Source organism: Pinus tabuliformis, chromosome 6 (genome assembly GCF_031772625.1).
Source record: "Pinus tabuliformis cultivar Carrire ecotype Pingquan chromosome 6, CPIR1, whole genome shotgun sequence".
Lineage (NCBI taxonomy): Eukaryota > Viridiplantae > Streptophyta > Pinopsida > Pinales > Pinaceae > Pinus > Pinus tabuliformis.
In genome coordinates this window covers 2,003,600,430-2,003,625,405 of record NC_142292.1, presented here as the reverse complement: position 1 = coordinate 2,003,625,405, position 24,976 = coordinate 2,003,600,430, and the positions used below count along the sequence as shown (strand labels likewise).

The window sequence follows — 24,976 nt, the reverse complement described above, 5'->3', positions numbered from 1 at the left end:
AAAACCGATCATAAACTCTACCTGGCTAGCCTGGAACTGCTTAATTTTCTTGTTAATCAAGGAGGTTGGGGTCTTAAAGACACAACCGCTTATAATAATATGGATCTGCTGCAAAAACATTTCTAGAGCGAATGAGTAATGCTGGTCTCTGGCACCATGTTATCACAACTAAATACCTCCAGAACAAGGATTTTATTAGCTGGCTACGATATGGTGCTTTGGACACACGTAACATATCTCTTTCATGGTGCAGTCTTCTCTCGACCAAGCACTGGTTTTTTGGAAATCTAAGATGGGATGTTGGCTCGGGTTCTATCCCAACGATTGGATTGGACTCGCTTGCTGGAATGATAGGTACTCACCTATTATCCCCAACTCTCATTACATTCTTGCATAATCAAGGTTTTTGTGTGGTCAAAGATATTGCGAATGCATCACTTTCCTCTTCTAAATGATATTGGGTTGCCAAACCTTCTTATCCTGAAATGGAAGTCATACATTACCAATTTGAAACTCTCCGGGATTTTTCTCTCTCCCAAAAAAGACAGTCTAATCTGGTTTGGTGGATCACAACAGGGAAAAGTCATAGTTAATGAGGCATATCAGTCAATTTCCCAATTTCCTAAACAAAATTTGTTACACACTTGGCTTGCTCGGTCTTGGAAATGGAATTTCCCATTAAAACTAAAGTGTTTTTCTTAACGGGTGGTTCATAACCGGATTCTAACATGGGAAATCCCATGTAAGAGAGGCTTCAACGGTCCGGGAAAATGTTTCCTCTGCCAATCACATGGTGAGGATGTCTATCACCTCTTTATCCAGTGTCCTTTTGCAACTTCGGTTTGGACGTGGCTACTTCACTTGATCGACTTTCCTGCAGATTGGGATCGTTCAGACGTTATTTCCTGCCTTGGCTGTTGAATAATGGATCATAAACACCTTCATATGGGGCAAGTGAAGCATGATATTTGGCAGACCAGTTGCAAAATCTGAATTACTAGCAGGGGTTTTCATCCTCATCATCTCCCATCCCCATGTGTCCTCCTCCCCGCAACATATGGGCTAAGTTTCCTGTTGGTTTCTTTGATGGGGCTTCTTCTTTTGGTCTTCGTGGTTGTGGCATGGCCATTCACTTAGGGCCAACACACTTTCCATTTCCATTGGCACTGTGGCACTCGCTCCAACCCTCGTGCTGAGCTACTTACACTCTAGGGTGTTCTGCATTGTGCTATCTGGCTCAGTCTAAGGACACTAAGTATATTTGGAGACTCTAAAACTGTCATTGAATGGGCAAATGAAAGAGCTTTCTTGAATTCTCTATCCCTTGCCACCTGGAAACTCAAAACAAGGTCCCTAATCACAGAGTTTAACTATATATCTATTTCCCATATCTATCAGACCCAAAATGGTGAAGCAAATCCATTGTCAAAGGATGCTACTCACAGCTTGATTGGATCTTCTTCCAGTTATTTGAACATAACATTTTGCAATGGTCAGGTCATTTTAAAATCTAAATACTTTTTCTAGATGTTGGGGCGATTACTCTCTATGCAATTTTCTGATTATTGTCCTTTGTTTTCCAATGTAATTTTTTATTAAAGACCTCTATTTTTACACAAGAGCCTACATTCTCCTATATGGAAGGTTACTGATGATGTAAAGTAGATGTTGGGGCGATTACTCTCTATGCAATTTTCTGATTATTGTCCTTTGTTTTCCAATGTAATTTTTTATTAAAGACCTCTATTTTTACACAAGAGCCTACATTCTCCTATATGGAAGGTTACTGATGATGTAAAGTGGAAGGTTAGTGATGTAAAATGTCATTATGTTGTGGAATGGTTAGATTTTAGTCTTCTTAAATTTGTGTACTTTTTTGGTGTTTTGGAAAAAAATGTGAATTTTGAAATTGAGGAGTGTCTAGATTCAAAAACCCTAAGTTAAACCTGTCATTAATAAAGTTCATTTCTCTTGGAGTCATCTAACGAGGCAAAGGAATTTTCCAGATGGTCAAAAGTGGCCAAAACCTGGGCAAAAGAATTTCAAGAAATCTTGTAGAGGCAGTGTTTGAATCGTGTTTTTGATGGTGGAAATGGATTCAGCACCATCAAAAACATCTACGACACCTAAAATTTTGAAATTTAACAACAATAACTTGGATTTACAAAAATCCTTGCCGAATTTTCTCTAAATATAACTGGAATTTTATTAACTTTCGGGGCAACTCCTCCGCCTCGTTAGACTATGCGATTTCTCTTTGTCCAGGGAGAGTAAAATATGAAGAAAAAATCGAGTCAATGGTCGTTGAGGGTTGGAGTAGTCATGAGAGGAATCACGTCATGGAAGGTAGGTTCTCCTTTTAAGTCCCGAAGAATCCTCTAGAGTTGGAGAGGAGCCAAATAGGTGGAGAGGCAGAGTTGGAGAGGAGCCAAATATGTGGAGAGGCAACTTATTGACCAGAAGGGCAGTGCTGCCCGAGTAGGAGAGGAACTTTTAGGCACCATCATTGATGGTGCGTGAATTAGCCACAACTTTACTCTTTGAAAAGTGACACTTTTTTTTAATGTCTGACACAAAAAGAAAAGTGTGACACTTTTGATGAATGGCTGACACAAAAAGAGGTCCCATCAATTGGTTCATCCACCATGGACATATATCAGAGGGAAGTCTTCCACTTTACTGTGTCTGGGACTCCGGCTTTCGCCAAGTGGTGAATGAGAGCAGGCCAACCCAAATGCTTCAGAGATATGTGGATGATATAGACATGGCAGGGCATCAAGGCTGAAAGAAGGTTTCGCATTTCGCAAAGCAAATATGGCAGTAGGATCGTATGACAGACAGGCAAGGGAGTATGCCAATGGCAGACCCCAATACCCACCTGAGCTCTTCTCCTTCATTGCGACACACACGCCCCACCGCCGTCTGGCTTGGGACGTTGGCACCGGCAGCGGTCAAGCTGCACTTGCTGTAATCTACTTTTCATTACCATTCAACATGATCTCTGTTTCTTCAATTGCAGCTATTACATTTCATTTTGATGTTCTTGATTTCGATGTTGACAGTTGTCTGAGATATTCGAGAGAGTGATAGCGACGGATGTGAGCGAGCAGCAGATCAGCTACGCTCCCAGGCGCCCCAACATAACTTACGCGGCGACTCCCCGGGCGATGTCGTTGCAGGAGTTGGAGAACACCATCGGAGCAGAGGGGAGCGTGGATCTCGTCACCGTGGCCCAGGCTCTTCACTGGTTAGACCTGGATACCTTTTACGGGCAGGTGAAGCACGTGCTTCGGAAGCCCGGTGGGGTATTCGCGGCGTGGTGTTACAGAGAACCCGTTGTGAACCCTAGGGTCGACTGTGTGTTCGAGGAGGTGTTTCGCGCATCCGTTGCCTTTTGGGACCCTCCGCGTCGAATGGTGGACGAGGGCTACGCAACGGTCTGCTTCCCGTTTCGGGGCGTTGTCCAGGAGGGCTCAGAAGGGGAGTCGACAACTGCTCCCGTGAAATTCTGGGCGAAGAAGGAGATGGGTTTGGAGCCGTACCTGAATTACATGAGATCGTGGCATGCTTATCAGAAGGCAAAGGCCACGGGAGTCGATCTGCTGGACGAGAAAACCATTGGCCGTTTCAAGGATGCTTGGGGTGAAAGCGACAATGACGCGAAGACCGTGAGTTTCCCCGTTTTCCTCAGAATAGGCGTTGTTTAGTGGGTATTGGGTTTGTAATTTAAGTCGGTGTCATCATCTCACAATATTTTCGTTGCTAGCAACATGCATGTGTCAAATGAAATGAAATGAATAAAAATACATTGAGCATTTAAGCTCTCCCAGGTAACTTTTGTTTTCACAGATATATTTTGTAAAGAATAATTTCCAGACATCATAGATATCTGAAAAACTCTTTTTGGTGTGAGGGGAATTTATTTTTGTAAAGAATAATTTCCAGACATCATAGATATCTGAAAAACTCTTTTTGGTGTGAGGGGAATTTATTTTTGTAATGGTTTATTATGGTTATGTTTGGTGTCTAAGTGATTTATGAGCATCACACTTATATTAAGAGTTTTTTTTTTTTTTTTTTTAAATACTTGGGCAGATCACCCAGTGACCTCTCATTAGAGAAGCACTTTAGCAAATGGTAAATCAAAAAAAATTTAAACACCAACTCTATTATTTTCTGTTTTTTTAATTATAGGTTATTTTTGGTTTGTTAGTAGGTGATCTAAATTAATCAGAGAATTCTATTTTATATAGATTACACAAATTCTTAACATAGATATTTTTTGCTATTGTTTTTTCCAAAATATTTCAAATCTGAACTATTTTGAAAAAAACAAACACTCAATAATATCTAGTGTTTTTTCTAAAATATTTCAAATCTGAACTATGTTGAAAAAAAGCAAACACTCAATATCCAATAACACTAATGAAATTTCATTTAAATTTTAATGAAAAATAATTATAAAATAAAATTAATTAAATATTTTATAAATAAAAAATAACATAATTTTAATTATTATTATTATTTTAAATTTAATATAAAATTTTCTAAATGGTCTAAAGTTAGTCTTTTCATTGTATGCAGTGTTGACAAATGGTCTCTCCGTGCAAAAGTTATATAAGCACCAGTAGACCCAGGGATAGAATGAAAATTTCTCTATCTGTAAATAAAAATTGGTTTTCAGGGACACAATTTACTTGTTCAAATTCTCTTTTAAAGCTATGCAGTGCAATCATGAATTAACACAATTTTGTTTCTTTAAGAGAGATACAATTACTTACCATTATTGATTATGTATTAATTAATTAACATTTTAACTATTGATTATGTATTAATTAATTAACATTTTAATTATGACTATGCATTGATTATTGGGACATGCATTCATTATTATTTAAGGTATATATATTATGTTTTCTGCATTGGGCCTTATTAGTTGCTGCCTCCGGCATAACAGGGACTATAGCGTTCGATACACTGTTGACCAGCTATTAAATCGCTTTGACCGATTAATACATTCGGTACATTTCAGGTTTAAACCAATGTTTTAAATAAAATGTTCGGCTCAACAAATTTTTATCCAATGTTTTTGTTTGGACATCTTATTGCCTCGATGTTATTTCAGTGAGGGCAAGTTATTTTATCATAAGGTTTTTCAAAACAAATGTGTGAGCGAGCAAGTAAACTGTTTTATGCAAAGTTTTTAAAACTTTCAGCTTCTTCTTGCCACTTGTCATCTCTTCTATCTCCTGTCCTCTCTTCGTTCCACGCAATATCCTTCTTATCTAAACTTGCAGCTCTATAGCGTAGAGAATTGGCATGGACTCCAAAAACTTGTGGAGCGTAGAGAATTGGCATGCTGTCCAGAAACTTGTGGAGTCATTTTGACAGCGATGCCCTCTAGGGACTTGCAGAGTGATTTTTTAGACGAAGAAGCCAACAACGGTTTACAAATGAAAATTTGTAAATTGTCCTGATTTTTGAAGGTCTCGTGATTCTTAACCTGCATCACATCGCAGGGAAATATCATTAAACAATCCTTATATTTTCTATTCATATTCCAAAGGGTAAATAATAATTATCAATCCTTACATTATCTTTACATTATCTATTCATATAAAGTACATTTTTCCAATTAAAATTTTCAATTTGATAAACATAAAAATCATTACAGAGATTCATCATCCTTGAAACATTTTGGTAGCATCTGGTTGTTGGTTTTGTGCTCAATTTATGACAGTAATTATTTTTTAGTTATGTGCTGAGGGTTGCATGGCTCGTATCTATATCTACTCTCGTTTAGCTTCTACGCTAGCGAATTGGACTTGCTTTGATGTTTTAAAACGCGTTACTTATAACTAATTACCTAGTTGTTTAGAGGACAATATTTATCGGGCATGTAAACTATTCAAATATTCATGTTTTATTGAGGTTTCTTCTTACATTATGGTATATGTAAGTTTCATAATATGTATATTACTCCATTTGAAAATCACTGAGCATTCATCTTTAAAGACAGAGTAGTTAGAAATAATTAATTCCTACTTGTTTGTGGTTGTAATTCTTCATTTTAGGAGTTTGTTCCTACATAATAGGAATTTAGTTTCTCCTAGTTTAGTGTGTGGTTGAGAGAATCTCTCAACCACACTACTGTACGTCTAAGATAGCATTCCTATCTTAAGACTATTGATTGTATAAATATGTGTGTAATTTTCTCATTAAATAATAGAATATATTGTTGTGTACAATTTTATCTTGGTATCAGAGCCTGTGAGGGCCTGGCCCCTCCTGGGCTTGGCCCCTCCTGGGCTGAGGGAAAATAATTGAGTGTATAATTTCATTATTTGTTTGTCCATCGAAAGTTGTGTGGGTAATGAGCGATCTGCCAGAGTGGTGCTGATCTTGATTCGTACGCCTGGAGGAGGTCACAGTTAGGAGGTGCAAGAATTCAGCTGCTGGTGCGTCTGCCGGGAGAAGGAGGAGAACCCAGCGTTCGGGGCTGCGTTTTTGGTTTGATCACTGCAGGATCAGACCGAGGTAGCTAAGAGCTGCGGCTTTTACGAGTGCCTTATTTGTTGCGGTGATCTGTTGCGGGATCGGTGGCATCAGTGGTCATGGTATCTGTGGAATTTCCAGGATATCGAAGCCCTGCCACTGTACTGTATCTGTGAAATTTGCTGGAGGTTGCGTTTTGGAGAAGGCCCGGAGGGAGAAACGTAAGGCAACGGTGTGAGAACCTTGATCACCGGAGAATTGAATTCGTCTTTGGATCGCAACGCCAGAGGAGATCTCTGTTGAGATTTTCTGTTTTAGTCAAATAGGCAAAAATCTCTGAAGGATGACAACAATAGGGATTCAGTTCCTAGATTAGCTCCAGGTTGTTGGGAGGGAGTTAATGCCTCCTATATTTGATGTGAGGGAGTTATGAGGCTGTTAGATTCTCTATGCTATATAACAGGCAGTCATTCGGATGATTTGCTATGTGAGTGTGAGGATTTCATGATGTAATCTCCTAATTTGATTAATATATTCCCGATGCCTATGTTTGGTAGACGTAGCCCAGATTGGTTGGGTGAACCACGTTAATTCTTGTGTTTATGTGCTTGATATTTTGCTGTGTGTATTTATGTTTGCTGTGCACCTGATCCAACAAATGGTATCAGAGCACTGTTGGACGTCTGGCACAGCGGAGGAAGTCGTGTTGTATCAAGTCCCGGAGTGCTGAAGGTGCTGCGCTAACGAGAGGAGAAGTGCTGGTGCTGACTGTGTTTTGGACGTGATTGCATGCTGGAGGCAGCCGGCGGTTTGGTTGCTGTTCCAGACGAAGGAGAGGTTGCTGCGCGCGCTGAGCCGAGAAGCAATTTACAGTTCGAATCGCTGCGCGTTTTTCAGGTCAGCCTCCGATTGGTTTGACTTGATGTGTGATTAAGATTGCATCACCATAAGTTAACGCTGCCTTTTATGTTTTTTCTGTTTCAAATGAAACCGTGTACATTATGAACTGTGTGGCTCTACAAATGGTATGCATTATGTTGTAAAAGGCGTGATACAAATCGTGTGCATTATGTGTTAAAAGGCGTGAATATATATATGGATATATATGGTGCTGCGTGGGTATGTTGTTTTTTTTTTTAAACCAAAAAAAAACCAGCGTGAATATATATTCCAAGCATAGTGATATAAATCACGGTGACAAACAACGCGAATTTATGTAAACAAAACCTGCATATGAAAAATCGCGTGGATTTATATTATTAAATGGCATTGTGGACAACACGGAAGGATCATATTTTGAGGGATATTTAAAAGATAATATACCAGAGACTCTGAGTATTGATCAAAAATGATTGTGACTTTGAAGCACAGGGTGACGGTAGCAGAATATTGCATATTTTACAGTGTGGGTTGAAGTGTTACGCAGGGGAGTTTCCTACTGGTCTAGGTTTGCCTTTGAGCGATTCCACCTGTCAGATAAAAAGTCCACCCTATCCTGTAGCTTCTAAAAACACATGTTTCAGATTATTCTTCACCGCTACAATTTCTTATAATGACTTGCGGAAAATAGGCCATTGACAGTGAATTGTGAGGAAATAAACCCCCAACTTCATGTTATCTGTCGAAAAATTGCAAGCAATAGATGTTACAATTTTATATTGACAAAGTACAAAGACATAGGCAGTTTTTTACAAAAGCAAGAAGTACATAGGCATAGGCAGTTTTTCTTTGTTATGTAAAAACAAAGGCATAGACAATTTTGTTTTAAATTGTTGGTTTGATATTGGAGATTATTGTGTTTTTTGATACAAGATGGCCAAAACACAAAGTGCCCGTTTTGAAATTGAAAAGTTTAATGGCAAGAATAATTTTGAGATCTGGAAGGTGAAGATGCACGATCTGCTGGTTCAACAAGGTGTGGCGAAAGCACTGTTGGGGAAAAACAAAAGACCTCCTTCCATGACGGAGGATGAATGGGATGAGATGGACGATAGAGCTCTGAGCGCAATTCGGTTATGTCTGGCGGACGATGTTCTGTTTAACATTGTGTCAGAGAAAACCGCCGCAGGCTTGTGGTCGAAGCTTGAGAAGCTCTATATGACGAAATCTTTGACAAATCGAATTCTCCTGAAACGGCAGCTTTGCAGTTTGCGGATGAAAGAAGGTACCTCAATTTCTGATCACCTGAATGTTTTTAATACCTTGTTGGTGCAATTAAACAGTCTAGATGTGAAATTTGATTCAGAGGATAAGGCAATAACACTATTATGTTCTTTGCCTGAATCCTGGGATCACTTTGTTACTTCCATAAGTTTTAGTACATCAGAAATTCTTGAGTTTGACGATGTTGTTGGAGCCTTGTTGGCTGAGGAAACGAGGAAAAGGTCGAATGCAGACACCTCTACATCAGAGGTAATGATGGCCAGAGGTCGCTCACGAGAGAGACACTCCGGGGGAAAGCATAGCGACTCTCGTTCAAAGTCCAAAGGAAAGAAGCCCAAGGTGAAGTGCTGGCATTGTGGCAAGGCTGGACATCTGAAAAAGGATTGCTGGAAGCGAAAGCAGACTGCTAAAGAAGGCTCTTCGACAGAAAAGAAGGAAGCCAACACCACAAATACAGGTTCAGTATCTGGTTCAGGTATGAGTGATGAAGTATTGTCAGTTAATGTTTCAAAACATGATCAACATTGGTTGTTAGATTCTGGGGCATCTAATCACATGTGTATACATAAAGATTGGTTTAAAACATATAGATCAATTGATGATGGTGTTGTGTACATGGGTAATGATGTAACATGTAATATTGTTGGGATTGGAAGCATACAACTAGAAATGTTTGATGGCACAACCAAAATATTAACTGATGTGAGGCATGTACCAGATTTAAGGAAAAATTTGATTTCATTAGGAGCACTTGATTCAAATGGATATAAAACTGTAATTCAAGGTGGAGTTATGAAAATCTATAAAGGTATCTTACTAGTGATGAAAGCTAAGAAAGTAGGAAATCTATTTCAGTTAGAAGGTAGAACTGGGTCAGATCATGTGTCTGTGTCTGAACATGACAGTAGTTCCATTCACTTATGGCATCAAAGATTGGGGCATATGAGTGAAAGAGGATTGAAAATTTTGGCTGACCGAAAGTTACTTCCTAATCTAAGATCTGGAAAATTGGATTTCTGTAAACATTGTTTGTTTGGTAAACAAAGTAAACAAAAGTTTAAAACAGGCAAACATACTAGTAAAGGCATACTTGATTATATCCATTCAGATGTGTGGGGTCCAGCTCCTACAGCTTCATATGGTGGTTCATTTTATTTTGTATCATTCATTGATGACTTTTCTCGGAAAGTTTGGGTCTTCATGTTGAAAAAGAAGTCTGATGTTTTTACAGTTTTCAAGTAGTTTAGAGCATTGATAGAAAACAACACTGGTAGAACTATAAAATGTTTAAGAACTGAAAATGGTGGTGAGTTTTCCTCCAAGGAGTTTGACATCTATTGCAAGGATGCAGGGATCGAAAGACATAAGACCACGGTTTATACTCCTCAGCAGAATGGAGTTGCTGAACGCATGAACAGGACTCTTCTAGAGAGAGCAAGGTGTATGCTGAGTAACGCCGGGTTGCCAAAGGAGTTGTGGACGGAAGCAGTGGCAACTGCTTGTTATGTGATAAACCGATCTCCATCAACGGCAATAGACTGCAAGGTTCCGCAAGAGGTATGGACATGACACCCTTGTGACTATTCTAAACTCAGAGTGTTTGGTTGTGATGCATATGCTCTAGTGCCTAAACATCAGCGAACTAAATTAGATCCAAAGTCTAAAAGGTATATCTTTGTTGGGTATGGTGATGGAACAAAGGAATTTAGATTGTGGGATCCTACTACCCGCAAAATCATCATCAACAGAGATGTAAGGTTTAATGAATCCTCTCTTGTACAGTTAGATGTAGATAGAAGATTGAAACAGGATGATGTATCTGATTTCCAACATATTCAGTTTGACAACATTTCTAATGATAGTCATAACGACCATAGTTCAGATTCTAGTCATGAACAGGTTTCAGAATCAGATTATGAACAGGGTTCAGATGGAGGACATGAATAGGTCTCAGATGGCGATCATGAAGAAATTCCTACAGTTGAAAGACAGCCAGTTGTGGAAGCACCAGAAACATTCTTAAGGAGATCTATAAGGATCAAACGCCGTCCGAGAAGGTATGATGATTCAGTTGCTTTGATCGCTAATGATGATGAACCTTTGTGTTATCAAGAAGCTTTAGAAGGTTCAAATAGTGACAAATGGAAAGCAGCCATGAAGGAAGAAATGATGGCCTTAGGTAAGAATGGTACATGGGATCTGGTTGAACTTCCCAAAGGCAAGAAAACTGTGGGATGCAAGTGGGTCTTCAAGTTGAAACGGGGTGTGAATGATACAGAAGACAGGTACAAAGCTCGGCTGATTGCAAAAGGGTTTTCTCAGAAAGCTGGCATAGACTTTCATGAGATATTTTCACCAGTGGTTAAAATTGTTTCAATTAGAGTTGTGTTAGCATTAGTGGCTTTGTTTGATTTGGAGTTGCAGCAGTTAGATGTTAAGATTGCATTTCTACATGGTGATTTAGATGAGGAAATATATATGGAACAACCGGAAGGGTTTGTTCAGCATCGCAATGCGAAATTTGTCTGCAGGCTCAAGAAGTCATTATATGGCCTGAAGCAGTCGCCTCGGCAGTGGTATAAGAAGTTTGATTCTTTCATGTTGAGTCAGAAATATGTAAGAAGTGAATATGATCATTGTGTTTATTTTAAGCACTTAAATAATGGCATGTTCATTATCTTAGTGTTGTATGTTGATGATATTCTTTTAGCAAGCAAAAGCATTGAAGAAATCAACAGGTTGAAGACTCGGATGGCAAGGACGTTTGATATGAAAGATCTAGGAGCCGCAAGACAGATTTTGGGCATGGAGATTTTCAGAGACAGGGGCAATGGTAAGCTATGGCTATCACAATAGAAGTATGTTGAGAAAATACTTTTGAGGTTTGGTATGAATAATGTGAAGCCTGTGTCAGTCCCTTTAGCTTCCCATTTTAAGCTTTCTTCGAGTTTATGTCCTAATACAGATGAAGAAAAGGATTATATGTCTCGAATTCCTTATGCCAATGTAGTAGGATGTTTGATGTATGCGATGGTGTGTACGCGACCAGATATTTCTCATGCTATTGGGGTTGTCAGCAGGTACATGGCAAATCCGGGTAAAGAACACTGGTCAGCAGTGAAATGGGTGCTTCGATACTTGAGAGGCACAAGTAGTTATTGTATTTCTTACAATAAAAGTAGTGAATTTGTTTGCGGATATGTTGATTCTGATTTTGCAGGTGACTTGGATAAGAGAAGATCAACTTCAAGGTACGTCTTTACTCTTGCAGGTGGAGCTATAAGCTGGATGTCAAAGCTACAGAACATTGTTGCTTTGTCTACTACTGAAGCAGAATACATTGCTGCTTCTAATGCTTGCAAAGAGGCGGTTTGGTTGAAAGGTTTGCTTGGTGAATTTGGTAGGTTACAGGATAACATCAGATTACTTTGTGACAGTCAAAGTGCAATACATTTGGCTAAGAATCCGACCTATCATAGTAAGTCAAAGCATATTCCAATCAAATATCATTTTGTAAGACAGGTTATCACTGAAAGGGGAGTCTCTCTTGAAAAGGTGCATACAAAGGAGAACTGTGTAGACATGTTCACGAAACCAGTTTTGTTGGAGAAGCTACGTTGGTGTTTGGCTTCTCTTGGCTTGCAGAAAAGATAAAATAATAATAACAGGGCATCAGGCGAATTGTTGTCAAGGTGGAGATTTTTGAGATTTTCTGTTTTAGTCAAATAGGCAAAAATCTCTGAAGGATGACAACAATAGGGATTCAGTTCCTAGATTAGCTCCAGGTTGTTGGGAGGGAGTTAATGCCTCCTATATTTGATGTGAGGGAGTTATGAGGCTGTTAGATTCTCTATGCTATATAACAGGCAGTCATTCGGATGATTTGCTATGTGAGTGTGAGGATTTCATGATGTAATCTCCTAATTTGATTAATATATTCCTGATGCCTATGTTTGGTGGACGTAGCCCAGATTGGTTGGGTGAACCACATTAATTCTTGTGTTTATGTGCTTGATATTTTGTTGTGTGTATTTATGTTTGTTGTGCACCTGATCCAACAATCTCTGCGAATTTCATTGAAATTTCCATGAAATCGAAGTTACTCGCATGAAACCCGTGGAGGAGGCCGGGACTGTGTGGTAAGTTGCTGGTGCGTTGTAAGCCGAGGAGAAGATCGATGAAGGCTGCAGTTGCGCAGTGATCTGTGTGTTGGACGGGGCTGCATTGGCTCTCATTTTTCGCCGATGGTTTTTCTAAGTGAAAGACTGAACTTCCTGTGCCGACTTTTTTTTTTCTTGTGGATTGATGATGTACTACTTCCACGAGTCTGGATGCCAGAGAATTATTGACGAGGAAGAGGCGTGGTAAGACTGCCAATATCGCTTGCAGTCACACTGGTCATTACTTACCTTTGTATTGACAAGGAGACTGAAGAAATGCTTGCCTGCAAGTCTATTTCCAAGCGGAAGCTTAGAACTGCGATAGATATCGAGGATGTGAGGCGAGAAGTAGCTATAATGAACAATTTGCCTCAGCATCCGAACATTGTTACCTTGAAAGCCACGTACGAGGACGACCACGCTGTGCATCTCGTCATGGAGCTCTGCGAGGGTGGAGAGCTATTTGACAGGATCGTTGCTAGAGGACATTACAGCGAGCGTGCCGCGGCTGCTGTTACACGTACTATTGTTGAAGTTGTTCAGATGTGTCACAAAAACGGCGCGAGCGATTTTCTGAAATAGTGGGTAGTCCATATTACATGGCACCAGAAGTCTTGAAGCGGAACTATGGACCAGAGGTTGATGTGTGGAGTGCAGGGGTCATTCTGTTATGCCGCTATCTCTGAGGACAATGGTTTTGTGCCCATTGTGGAGCCAGAGGTTCTTCTGGATAGAGACCATTCCATTGACAGAACCCTTGAAGTGGCAGAGAAAGTCTGGGCGGTGGATTTCTTTTACTTGTGAAAATCATGGAGGCAACCACTGATTGGACTGGCGTGTTGTTAATTGGAGGAGGCCGACAGAGTAAAGTGCCTTGCTCCTGCGTAACCTGCTGGTTGAGAGGCGAACAACTCGTTGGCTTATGAAGATCGTGGTGACTCACTGGGCGTAATTCACTGACAGAGATCCAATGACAAAGCTGCAAATTTTCATTGGGTGCACTGAATTCTTGAAAAAAAACTGCGAAGGATCTGCTCTGTTGCTTTGTAGGCGGGACCTTGCTGAGTATAGCGAAGGATCTCGCAGAGAACAATAGAGGATCTTGAATCCTTGTTGTCTGCAGCGAAATATCAGTGGTGAAGAAGAGGGCTATCATGGGTTATACTAATCCCATATATCGGTCTGGAGGGACGCTGGACTATGTGGTCAGGCTTCTTGGAATAGCAGCCACGTTGAGTGTTGCAATTGTTATGGGATTGAACACGCAAACCATTTCAATCTTCGATGTTTCTTTGAAATCCAAATACCATTACACTCTTGCCTTCACGTTTTTTGTGCTATTGCTGCTGTATACGGTCTCATATCTTTGACTTTCTGACCCTAGGTTAGGTTGCAGAACAATTCCGTGCTCTGTCCGTCATTGACAGGGTTCGAATCCTGGACATATTGATTGATTTTCTCCAGGGCGTCGTGGGATCGAGGCTCATTGGCAGAATTCTCCGAGAATTCGTGGGAGGATCGGTTTCCTTGAACGTATTCTGTTCGGAATTTGAGGGGTGATTGATCACTGTGGATGAGTAGAGTTTTGTTATGTTTCAGATCAACACAATTTCAATCTGACTAACGTCTTGTCTTGTCCATCAAAAAAAATGGAGGACAAGCGGAGCGTTGCGCGGGCACTTTTTGCTGTGCTGCAATGGTGGTGCTTCAATGTTGCTGTCATTATTACGAACAAGGGGATCTTTCAGAAATTGGACTTCAAATTTCCTCTGTCAGTATCATGTGTACACTTCATATGCTCAGCAGTGGGGTCATATATTGCAATTAAAGTCTTTAAGGTGAAGCCATTGATTGAAGTTGATCTAGTTGATCTGTGGAGGCGGATTTTCCCTATGTCATTTGTCTTTTGCATCAATATTGTGCTGGGGAATGTGAGCCTGCGTTACATACCTGTTTCTTTCATGCAGACAATTAAATCTTTTACTCCTGCTACAACAGTATTTCCTCATTGGCTAGTGTGGAGAAAGGCTTTTGATACGCGCATATGGTGGTCCCTGGTACCTATAGTGGGTGGCATTTTTCTTATTTCTGTTACAGAACTTAGTTTCAATATTTTTGGTTTCAGCGCAGTCTTCTTTGGGTGCCTTTCTACTTCAACAAAAACAATTCTTGCAGAGAGTTTGCTTCATGGATATAAATTTGATAGCATAAATACTGTATTTTATATGGCACCTTTTTGCAACTATGATATTGGTTGTTCCAGCTTTACTTCTCGAAGGACAACCTGGTTTCTACTCTTACTATTTGGCCATGAAGTAAATACCACTGTTTTTCATAATAAGTATTTCATGTCATGGTATTTTATGTTATTATTTAAGTGACATTAGTATGACCAACTATTGTCACAATGCTGAGTGTGTTGGAACTGGTCATTCCAACACTAAGCAAATTTCCAGGGAATGGTGAACACATGACAGTGAAAACGACATCAATTGGAGCTACATCAGAGATTGGAGGATGATCTAGATTCTGTTGTAGATTGTTAGCAAGCATGAGGCAGTATGCTTGAAAACTGTCCTTGAAGGGAAAATTGTGTTCTCTTCGTGGGGCTCTGAGTGCCTATGTTCTGGTTTCGTTATCATTGGACCTCTCACAGATGAGGTAAAGGAGCAGCGACAATTTTTATGGTGGACAACAAAATAGATGTTTGTGTGAGTTAGTGTGGTTTGTGGAATAGACTCCCTAGCATGTAATTATGGTCATTGTATGTACCAAGAACCATTTTATGTGGAATGAAATGTAAGTTTTATAGGCATCTGAAAGTTCCTGGTGATTTTAAAGCCACTTTGTAATGGTTTATGGTCAACCTGAAACCATCTTTTGTCACTGTAAAGTGATGGTTTGTGGTGAGCCAGAAACCACATACAGAGCCTTAGTGGCTACAGGACTTGCCCAGTGGTGGCACATTTAAGTTCCGAATTTTCCCGGTGGAGGTAGATCGGACTTGCTCGGTGGTGGCATATTGAAGTTGGCGGATTTGCTCGGTGGTGGTAGATCAGACTTGCCCGGTGGTGGCATATTGAAGTTGGCGGATTTGTCCGGTGGTGGTAGATCGGACTTGCTCGGTGGTGGCATATTGAAATTGGCAGATTTGCCCGATGGTGGTAGATCGGACTTGCTCGGTGGTGGCATATTGCCTGATTGGCTAACGTGTGCACAAGAGCTTTGTGCTCGTAGGAGCAGGTGGACTGCAGTAACACCTGGCTCACAATCTCAAATATTTGTGTGTCTGAGCACAAGAGGGTCGGCGCGCTTTTCTATCTGACAGTTGCGTCGAAAGGCGCAATCAGCACAACTTTTTGCGAGTGTTATTTGGACATGAATATTTGGCTTAGAAAGGCACTGATCTCTCTTTGATTTTTGGAGGTTCTATACATGCAATTCACGTGATGGTGGTGGATTTGACTATCATGACAAGTAGTCATTAAGGGGGGGAGTTAGAAATAATTAATTCCTACTTGTCTGTGGTTGTAATTCTCCATTTGAGGAGTTTGTTCCTACATAATAGGAATTTAGTTTCTCCTAGTTTAGTGTGTGGTTGAGAGAATCTCTCAACCACACTACTGTACGTCTAAGATAGCATTCCTATCTTAAGACTATTGATTGTATAAATATGTGTGTAATTTCCTCATTAAATAAGAGAATATATTGCTGTGTACAATTTTATCTAGAGTTTCTCTGGAAGATAACACTACGAACAGAACGAGGCTCAACAATTAACAGAAATATATATATATATATATATATATATAAACATTTTGCAGAACCATTTTCAAAAAGAATTGTGATGGCTCTAAAAGTATCAATGGACCCAAGACTGGAAAACTATATAGAAATATCATCAAAACATCAGTGAGGGCCTCTTCTGCCTCATACTGAAATTATAGGAAAAACCCTTGTCGCTAAAGAGCGGAAAAGGAAGAAAACCATTGTTAATTTAAGATAGTAACATTGTGGACATAAGGTCCCAAAGAAAAACCTAATACAAAACTCTATACATTGACAGGCCAATTATAACTATAAGGAAAACGATATATTATACCTCTTCCGGAGGGGCTGAACTGTGAAGAATCAAATCAAGACACAAATAACTATATGAAACCTACATAAATGAGAAGGAGGAAAAAAACCCTGATCCGGCCTCAATAATAATTTATACGGGTAAATTCATGATATAAGACTGTAACAGGGCCGTATGGCTGTTAACTAAAATAACGCAGTTCCAAACTCAACCGCCATAATGTTACCATAAACACAAATTCAATAACTGAAGGAATAGTTTGTTCACAAAAAATCATAACTTCAATGTGCTAAGAGCCCATTAGGGCATGTCCTTCCTAGTAAACAAACAACAAATGAGGAAATTTTATTAAAAGGTTTATGGAAGAACAAAATTATAGTTGGAAGTTTTTGCATTCCTTAAAAAAAAATGGTCTTTCAACCAATGAAAAATCCTAAGCCACAACACTATAATTTGAGAACTCAGAGCAGCAACAAGAATCCCTAAATCTTGGGAATTAAAACTACACCCTAATACCTAGAACTGCACCTGTGATGCCGTCCCTATAGATTTGATGGAGGAACAAGTGGTCGGAGTCCATTGAACTCCATGCTTAGTCGCAGGGTAACCTGCTAGGGCGGCCAGAGCATGCAAACTTAAATAGTTGGCAACCAAAATCAACAGAAAAATAAATAAACTGTAATTGCACAAGAATTTACCCACCATGATGGATCCCTGTTGCACCGAGTCTGTAAGGAAGGTAATGAGGTTGGCCGACGGTCCACCACCTGCAAACAACCACAACAAAGGTAAATTCAGATACTCAGCCATAGAAACTGGAAAATAGAGTAGCAAGGGGAGAAAGGAATTCATGAGTGTTGGAAGAGTTACAGGGCCACCATCGCCGGAAAAATTTGCAGAGCAAAACCCTCTCCGAAGGAACAACGCAAATGAACGGGCCCCATTTGACCAACTTGGTTCATGCAGTTGATAACGTGTCTGTGGTAAGAAACACGTGTCAAACTTTTTCATCCATTCCCAGATTATTTATTGAAGTGCTAAGTTCGCTGGTATTGACGGCGACGGCGCATGGTTATTTTTGAAGGTGGAGAGCATGGCGTGGGATTCCGAAGCCATTGTTACACTCCTGATAAAACATTAAGTTGCCCACGCCATGAGGTAATATGAACAAGCGACATCTGGTTACATCTGGTAAACCCCGGCAGGGACTACCGCCGCTTGCGGATCTTGTTTACTTTAACATCATTTAAAAGGGCAAGCGAAAAGTTTGTAGCTGAAAATTAAATATCATTTGAGTGTACAGAAGCTATCGGATCTGAAATATCTTCAGATTTAATGGTTTTATGCACTTTACAGTGATATTTTCTAGTATTAATATTTTGTAAGGTGTTGAATTTTAAAGAGTGGTTGTAAGATTCTGTTAGAGTTTTTAGTTTTTTTTTTCGAAGTATGTTGTTATTTTAAAGAGTGATTGTAAGATTATGTTGGAGTACTTAGTTTATTTAAAAAAAACAAAAGTGGGAATTATTTTATGAAATGTAAAAAGCATGTAAATGTTATGTTTTTAATATAATTTATTATTGAATTTGGTGGAGAAGATTTCATTCCTTTTTCCTAATCTCAAGATAATTCTAATTAACTAATTTTTAAATTTAATTATTTTGTTAGAAGTTATTATTCATTTAAATTTTGATCATCAAACTTTATCATAAAGTATTTTGACTTAGTTTTAAAACAATTTATATTATTGGAATTATAAAAAATACAAATTAAGATTAAAGTATATTTCATCATAAGAAACTAAAAGAAACAATAACAACTTCTCATGCTCAAGAATTTTACTACTTGGTGTATTGCTCAACAATTTGGTTGTTTTGTAGTGGAACACTTGATTTGTTATGCTTCAGTAAAAGTCTCATTCTTTTTAATTTGTTATCATGCTGAGGCCTATGCTATGTTAGTTTTTTCTCATTTATGAAATACAATTACATGGAAAGGGACACTAACTATGGAGTTTCAATGGCCATTGTAGCTCTATACTTTCCTCCTTTGTTATTCTATTTTCTTATTTTTATTTATCTATCATTTATCTTGATATTTTTTTCTCTTTTTATGCTTTTAAATGCAATAGTTACAAGCTTTAGGCCATGATTTAAAAATGGTTGTAATTGAAAGTAAAAAAATTCGTGTTACTGATAGCATTTATTTTTCTGATTTGAGATTTGATTTTAAGATTTCCATTGTAAGGATATCAATTTTCAAGGCTATGATTTAAAATTATAGTAATTTTAGCCTTCAAATAAGAGAAGGGAATTTTTAATTGAAATGTTGATTTTAATATTTTGGTTTCTATGGTATAAATTATTATGTCCATGTTTTCAAAGTAATTGTTGCAAGGTTTGATGGAAATACTACATGAATATTAACGTTATGGTTTTGAAAAAGTAATAATAATAATTTTAACGTTTTGGTTGAAAAAAGTAATAATAATAATTTTAATTGTCCACCTGACCACCCCCAACAAAAAACATGTGCTAACAATAGAACTATTTTTGAAAATGAGGGTAAAAGCAACTATTAAATGTGATCTCTAAAAAAACAAAAACTCATGAGAATTTTCATCTTAGTCATGATGATGAACCACATTGGGTGATTCGAAATGGATTAGCGAATTATCATCAAGTCAGTGATTATGATTAGAGAAACATTTCTCTTAGTTATTGGGTAATTTTATAGTCAACTTTCTCTCTAGATTGTAAATATATCTCTCTATTCATCTTTATCTCTATCACTATTTATATTTTGTATGGTTTCCTCTCCTCTTCTTCACAAGGTTCTAATGGATTTATTTCATGGAATATTCAATCCCATATTATGGTATCTCTCATTTCCAAGAAAAACCTTATTTTTCTCTTCCCAATGCTTCGTAAAATAAAATTTCATTTTCTCCTATTCTAATTTTCTTGTCTTAGAATGAGGGAAATATGAAAATAAATACTCCTAATCCAATAATTACTAGCTTTAAGAAAGTCGGAGACAAGATGCAAAGATGCAGGTAGTAAAAATTTTAGGGGCTTAATTTTACGAATTTCCAATTTTCCTAAAAATTATGTTCCCAAATTCTATATGATGAAATCATTTTACCTTAAAAGGCATCAAAAATATATAAAATACTTAGTGGTTTGCATAGTTTTACAAAATATCAGCAGACAATTTATATCTTTCATATTAGGGATTTGTAAGATTTGTGAAGGTTTTTATACTTCAAGATAAATCGTCATCCATAAAATTTTCCTTGAATATATAATATGGTTAGCTAAATATACAAGAGGATTATGTCCACTTCTCATATTTCTAATTAAACTTCTCTAATTAAACAATAGGTTAGGCTTAACATCAACATCATAATAAAATGAAGGTGAATGTAATCACAAAATGTAGGAAAACAAGACATAAGAGACGTAGGTGACTAGGCATATAAAAATTCACTTAGATCCCCTTACCTTTACTTCTTGATGGAATCATAGCCCTTTTAGGTGCTCATTTTTAGTCAGTCAGTGTTGGATATTGCATTAATTCCAAATGTCAATGTTTGCAAGTATCAATCTTGTGTTTGTAGTTTTACATCCTCAAAATGATCACCATATTTTATATTATTTCCTTTGGTTATCATGATTTGAAAATTATGTACGAAATAGACATAATAATGTGCTTCTTCTTCCACTTGATGGTGGATGAAATTGTGGGTGTTTCCACTTTCAATTAAGAAACACACTTTTATATTCTTGGCATAACCAACTTCAAGGTCTAGGAGCTATAATTGCTAACAAAGGTTGAAGGGAAATTTTGGGTTCCAACTAAGGCTCTTGAATAGGCACTTCATTAAGTGTAGTCTCTACCAAATCTAACTTTACCATGTCATCCTCTAAACTTCCTTAAACATGCTTGATATATCCCTATATGTGACAAATAACTCGTGTTTGTTATATTTAGATTCTTTGATGAATTTTTCATCACAATGATAACTGAAACTAAAACATTGACATTTTTCTACTTTTATTTGGGAAGAACCATGAAACTAGAAGTGGTGAAAAAGACGTGGAGTAATCACAAAAGGAAAACATAGTCATGAAACAGAGTTGAATCAATTATCGTGCACTTTATCCATCACTTTCCCTTTCTACCTAGCAAAGAGACCTTCAACCAACTCTATCTAACCATAGAAAAGGTAATTGGAAGAGTGCTAGAAGTAATTGGTCAATTTGAGTTGATGCATATGGCCTCCCAGAAAGTTAAAGCATACATCACAATAATTTTAGGTTTGTAGGTTTGATGGATTCATATAGAAAGATAACAAAGTTCGATATCACATTTACATCCATTAGTCTGTGTCATTTTCCTTGTTGTGATTGTCCACTCAAATACTTATATTTTTGTAGTGGATCATTCAGTCGTGAATTATTACTATTGTTGCAACACTTGGATTGAGTCCATCAAAAATCCATTGAAAAGCATCAATGAAATGAAGTATGAATAACTCGCATGTGTTCTCTAACTTGGTCAACACTCATTCATTATTTAATATCATTTCCAACCAGACGTTACAAGAAAAAATATTTGAACACAATTTCTCTGATAAGACTCAATAGTGAGGCAACTTTCTCCATTTTCGATCAATTTCTTCATGATGTTTTAACATATGAGCTAGAAAGCTAGAAATTTCACAAGATGAGTTGAGATGGGTAAAGTCAGTGTGCACCCTATGGGCTAGAAAATTAGAATGTTTAGAATAAAAGTTGGAGATATCGATAAACTTGAATTTTGGAGCCTCCTTGTGATCTTATGATCTGTTGTTCCAATTTGATCATAGTCGCTTCATGGTCGATTGATGATTTGCAAAGTGTTCAAGTCTTCTTCTAGGATTCTAACTATTGAAGCCACTTGCTTACACATGCTTAGATGTTGATGCATTCACAGGTGCACCTCTTCCTGGAAATGTTATGAAACCAGCTCACAAAAAGATAGAAAAGAAAGCTCAACACCTTAGAAATAAGCCTCTTCGAGGGGGAAACCTCCTTTACATTACACAAATGAACAATTCTTCGATGATACAAATGACAAGACCTCCTTTCTATATATAGGAGTCTAAGGGGTCATAATATAATCAGAGCCAACATAACAATAATAATGTAAGGGCACAATAATAACAATAGTGGTCTTCTATGGGGCACAATAATAACAATATGGGGACTACATGGGCACAACAATATAATAAGGGGGTTGTATTAATAACAATAACAGGTTACACTAGTAGTATAGGGACCTAACAAGAGAGCTCAACAATATGTATCTACCTGATAAGATAAGTGATGTGAAATGATCATATATTAAACTGGAGTAGAATTGATTAACGCAATCAATGAACTAAATGTTAACTTAAGGTGCTTTAACCATGAGAACTGAATGAAAAAGAATGACTTTACGACAGAATTGAAAGATAAGAAGCAGGAAAACATAAGTAATAAGAAGAAAAAACACAACGATACTAGACAACAATATTGATTACAAATTTCTTCCTTGATGGACTACGTCTCTGAGTCTGCTTTCAAGATGGGCGTCCGCCTTATAAGGATTGAGTCTGAGGAGGTTGATTATACAACAAATTAAATAGACTGATTGTGCACATAGGCAATTCTGGCGACCATCACAAGAAATATTTCTGAATTATATTTCCAATGCCTATCACAGTTCCCAATTCTGACTCCCGATGCTCTTGTTACACTAAAAACAAAATGGCCCATGTCCTCTAGAATCTGCATACAAAACTATAAAACCACTCCTTTTTTTCTCTTCAATGAGAAAAACTGTCTTTATAACCCTCTAGATACACTCTAACTCCTTCATGCTAAGTTTTAGGAGTGAATAGGCTAAATTTTAGGGTTAATTTAGTGTTTTTGGTTAATGAGTTAATGTCATTAGGTCTTAGGTGTAATTAATTAACAACATTCGAACCAAAATGACATACAAAACCCACTTTGCCACCTTATTATAGCCTGAGGACTATTAACGGTTAGCTAACCAGGCGGAGGCACTGACAACGCATGTGAACAAGTTGATTATCCGCGGTTATGGCTCGAGTGGTTCCATTGATTGTGCGGTCAGTTGCATTGAGTTCACATGCCATGGTTTCCATGACTATTTCGGTAGTCTGTTTAACCCGACGGTTCCAATGCTCACATCACTGCTACCTCGCCTACTCACATGAACACGGTTTCCCTGACGATTTATCCCTATATGATCACATGGCCCATTGCGGTTACCCTAACAATTTATCCCTTATATCTACTCATGTGACCACGTCTACTGATGCAGTTCCGACGCGATTAGGAACATACAGTTCTAACTGATCTGTAATGTTTATTACAATAGGTTTGCAATGTATTTTGTAATGGTACAAAAGTGTTTAGACTTAGTTTAATGCATGGTTTTAGATATAGGTTAATGGATTTAGGTGTATTAGGATTTAGCATATGTTTTATGACCAAGTCTTAGGTTAATTTTTACATTAGGTTTTTTCTTTAGCTTTTTAGGGCTAGTACTTAGGTTAATGTATTACATCACTTTGATTTTGATACTAAAACCCATGCACACCTCTTCATCACAAAGAAACATTTGTCAACATCACATGACAACAAACACATGTTGACAACCAAACCTCGACGGAACTGATGACAACCAGGTACCACATCATATCCTTCAAACACCATGAAAACCATACCAACCATTGATAACACTGGTAGAATTGAAAATCAACACAGGGCAACCTGAACCATAAAAATCATTGTCGAAGCTGAAGATACCAGACATTGAATGCTGACAACGAATATTGGCAAAGTTGATAAAGTTCAAGACCTTATCGACCATGATCATTTGAATATCACTTCGACTTTGAACCACTGACGACTTCGCTCATGCTGGACTGATAAGATCCTCCTGGATCAATCCTCTCCACTTGAAAGCTTTTGAACCACAAAAGTTTGACTAAATAGATAGCGAGGGTAGAGCTCCCTCACTCTCCACCTTGCCTTGATGATGTACCAATACATTTGATCAACAACCTGAATGTGATGACCCTGATGGTGCTGATCACGACGCATTTTGAATCTGTGAAATGTTTCATCCATCTGCAGTATGCACAACTTGTGAACGTGGTTAAACAACCCGTTATGAACATGGAAATTGACTTCTTTCCATGAAGTACCATGAATTAGTGATTCATAAACATCTTTGAAAACAATCTCTACAGGATATTGTTCAATACTATTTACATGTACTAACAATATATTTTGTGGAATGGCAGAAACATTCAAAGAAATTCTTGACATCGTACCAGCTACTTGTTTTGATATACTTTCCTGGTTAGTGAACTTGTTGCAATAAACCCATCAAACAGTAATGTGAAAACTGCTGCAATTTGGTTCGATTTTGAAAGTATTGAAGTGGTTGTTGATTTGTTTGAATCACTATTTCCTCATTCATTAAATGATGTCTCCATTGATTAACACTTCCCTTAATGCATAAGTTTCCCTTTTATGTACTGGATACTTTGACACTGCTTTAGAAAAGGCTTTGATATCAAAACAAATAAGCTTCCTCTCTACTTGAAAAGAGGCTTCAAGACTGTTTTAAACATGAAATGGTGATACAATATAAGAAAAATGTAACAGACTTTCCCCAATATTGACTTTCATCCCTGTAACTTATAACTCCCAAACTTGGATTGAAATGATATATTCTGACATTAAGAAGAGGAACTTTGGACATCAGCTGTAACTCATGTTGGATTCCTTGTTTATGAGTAAGATGTTTGGGTTCTTTAAATAGAACTGAAAAAGTTTCTACCTCTTTGATCAAACTATTTTTAAACAGAGACTCATAACTTGAACAAATATCATGTCGACTCTTATGTTGTTCCTTTACACGCATGAGTACAAATCTCTTATTTTAACTTATTAATCGCTTCATCTGATTAGCAACAACTAAATTCAAGTGAGTTTTACTTTTATGTTCCCTAACA

The 24,976-nt window shown here is 37.9% G+C and overlaps 1 protein-coding gene and 1 pseudogene across 1 annotated transcript; both read left to right on the top strand.

The window, feature by feature from the left end:
- The first annotated feature begins 2,668 nt into the window (after positions 1-2,668).
- Positions 2,669-4,016, top strand: LOC149267281 (uncharacterized). Its single transcript, XM_089398410.1, has 2 exons — positions 2,669-2,967; positions 3,063-4,016. Exons 1-2 carry the CDS (start codon positions 2,815-2,817, stop codon positions 3,705-3,707), a joined length of 798 nt encoding a protein of 265 aa, XP_089254536.1. The 5' UTR covers positions 2,669-2,814; the 3' UTR covers positions 3,708-4,016.
- A 10,255-nt stretch (positions 4,017-14,271) lies between these two features.
- LOC149267280 (UDP-galactose transporter 1 pseudogene) lies at positions 14,272-15,137 on the top strand (annotated as a pseudogene).
- The last annotated feature ends 9,839 nt before the right edge of the window (positions 15,138-24,976 follow it).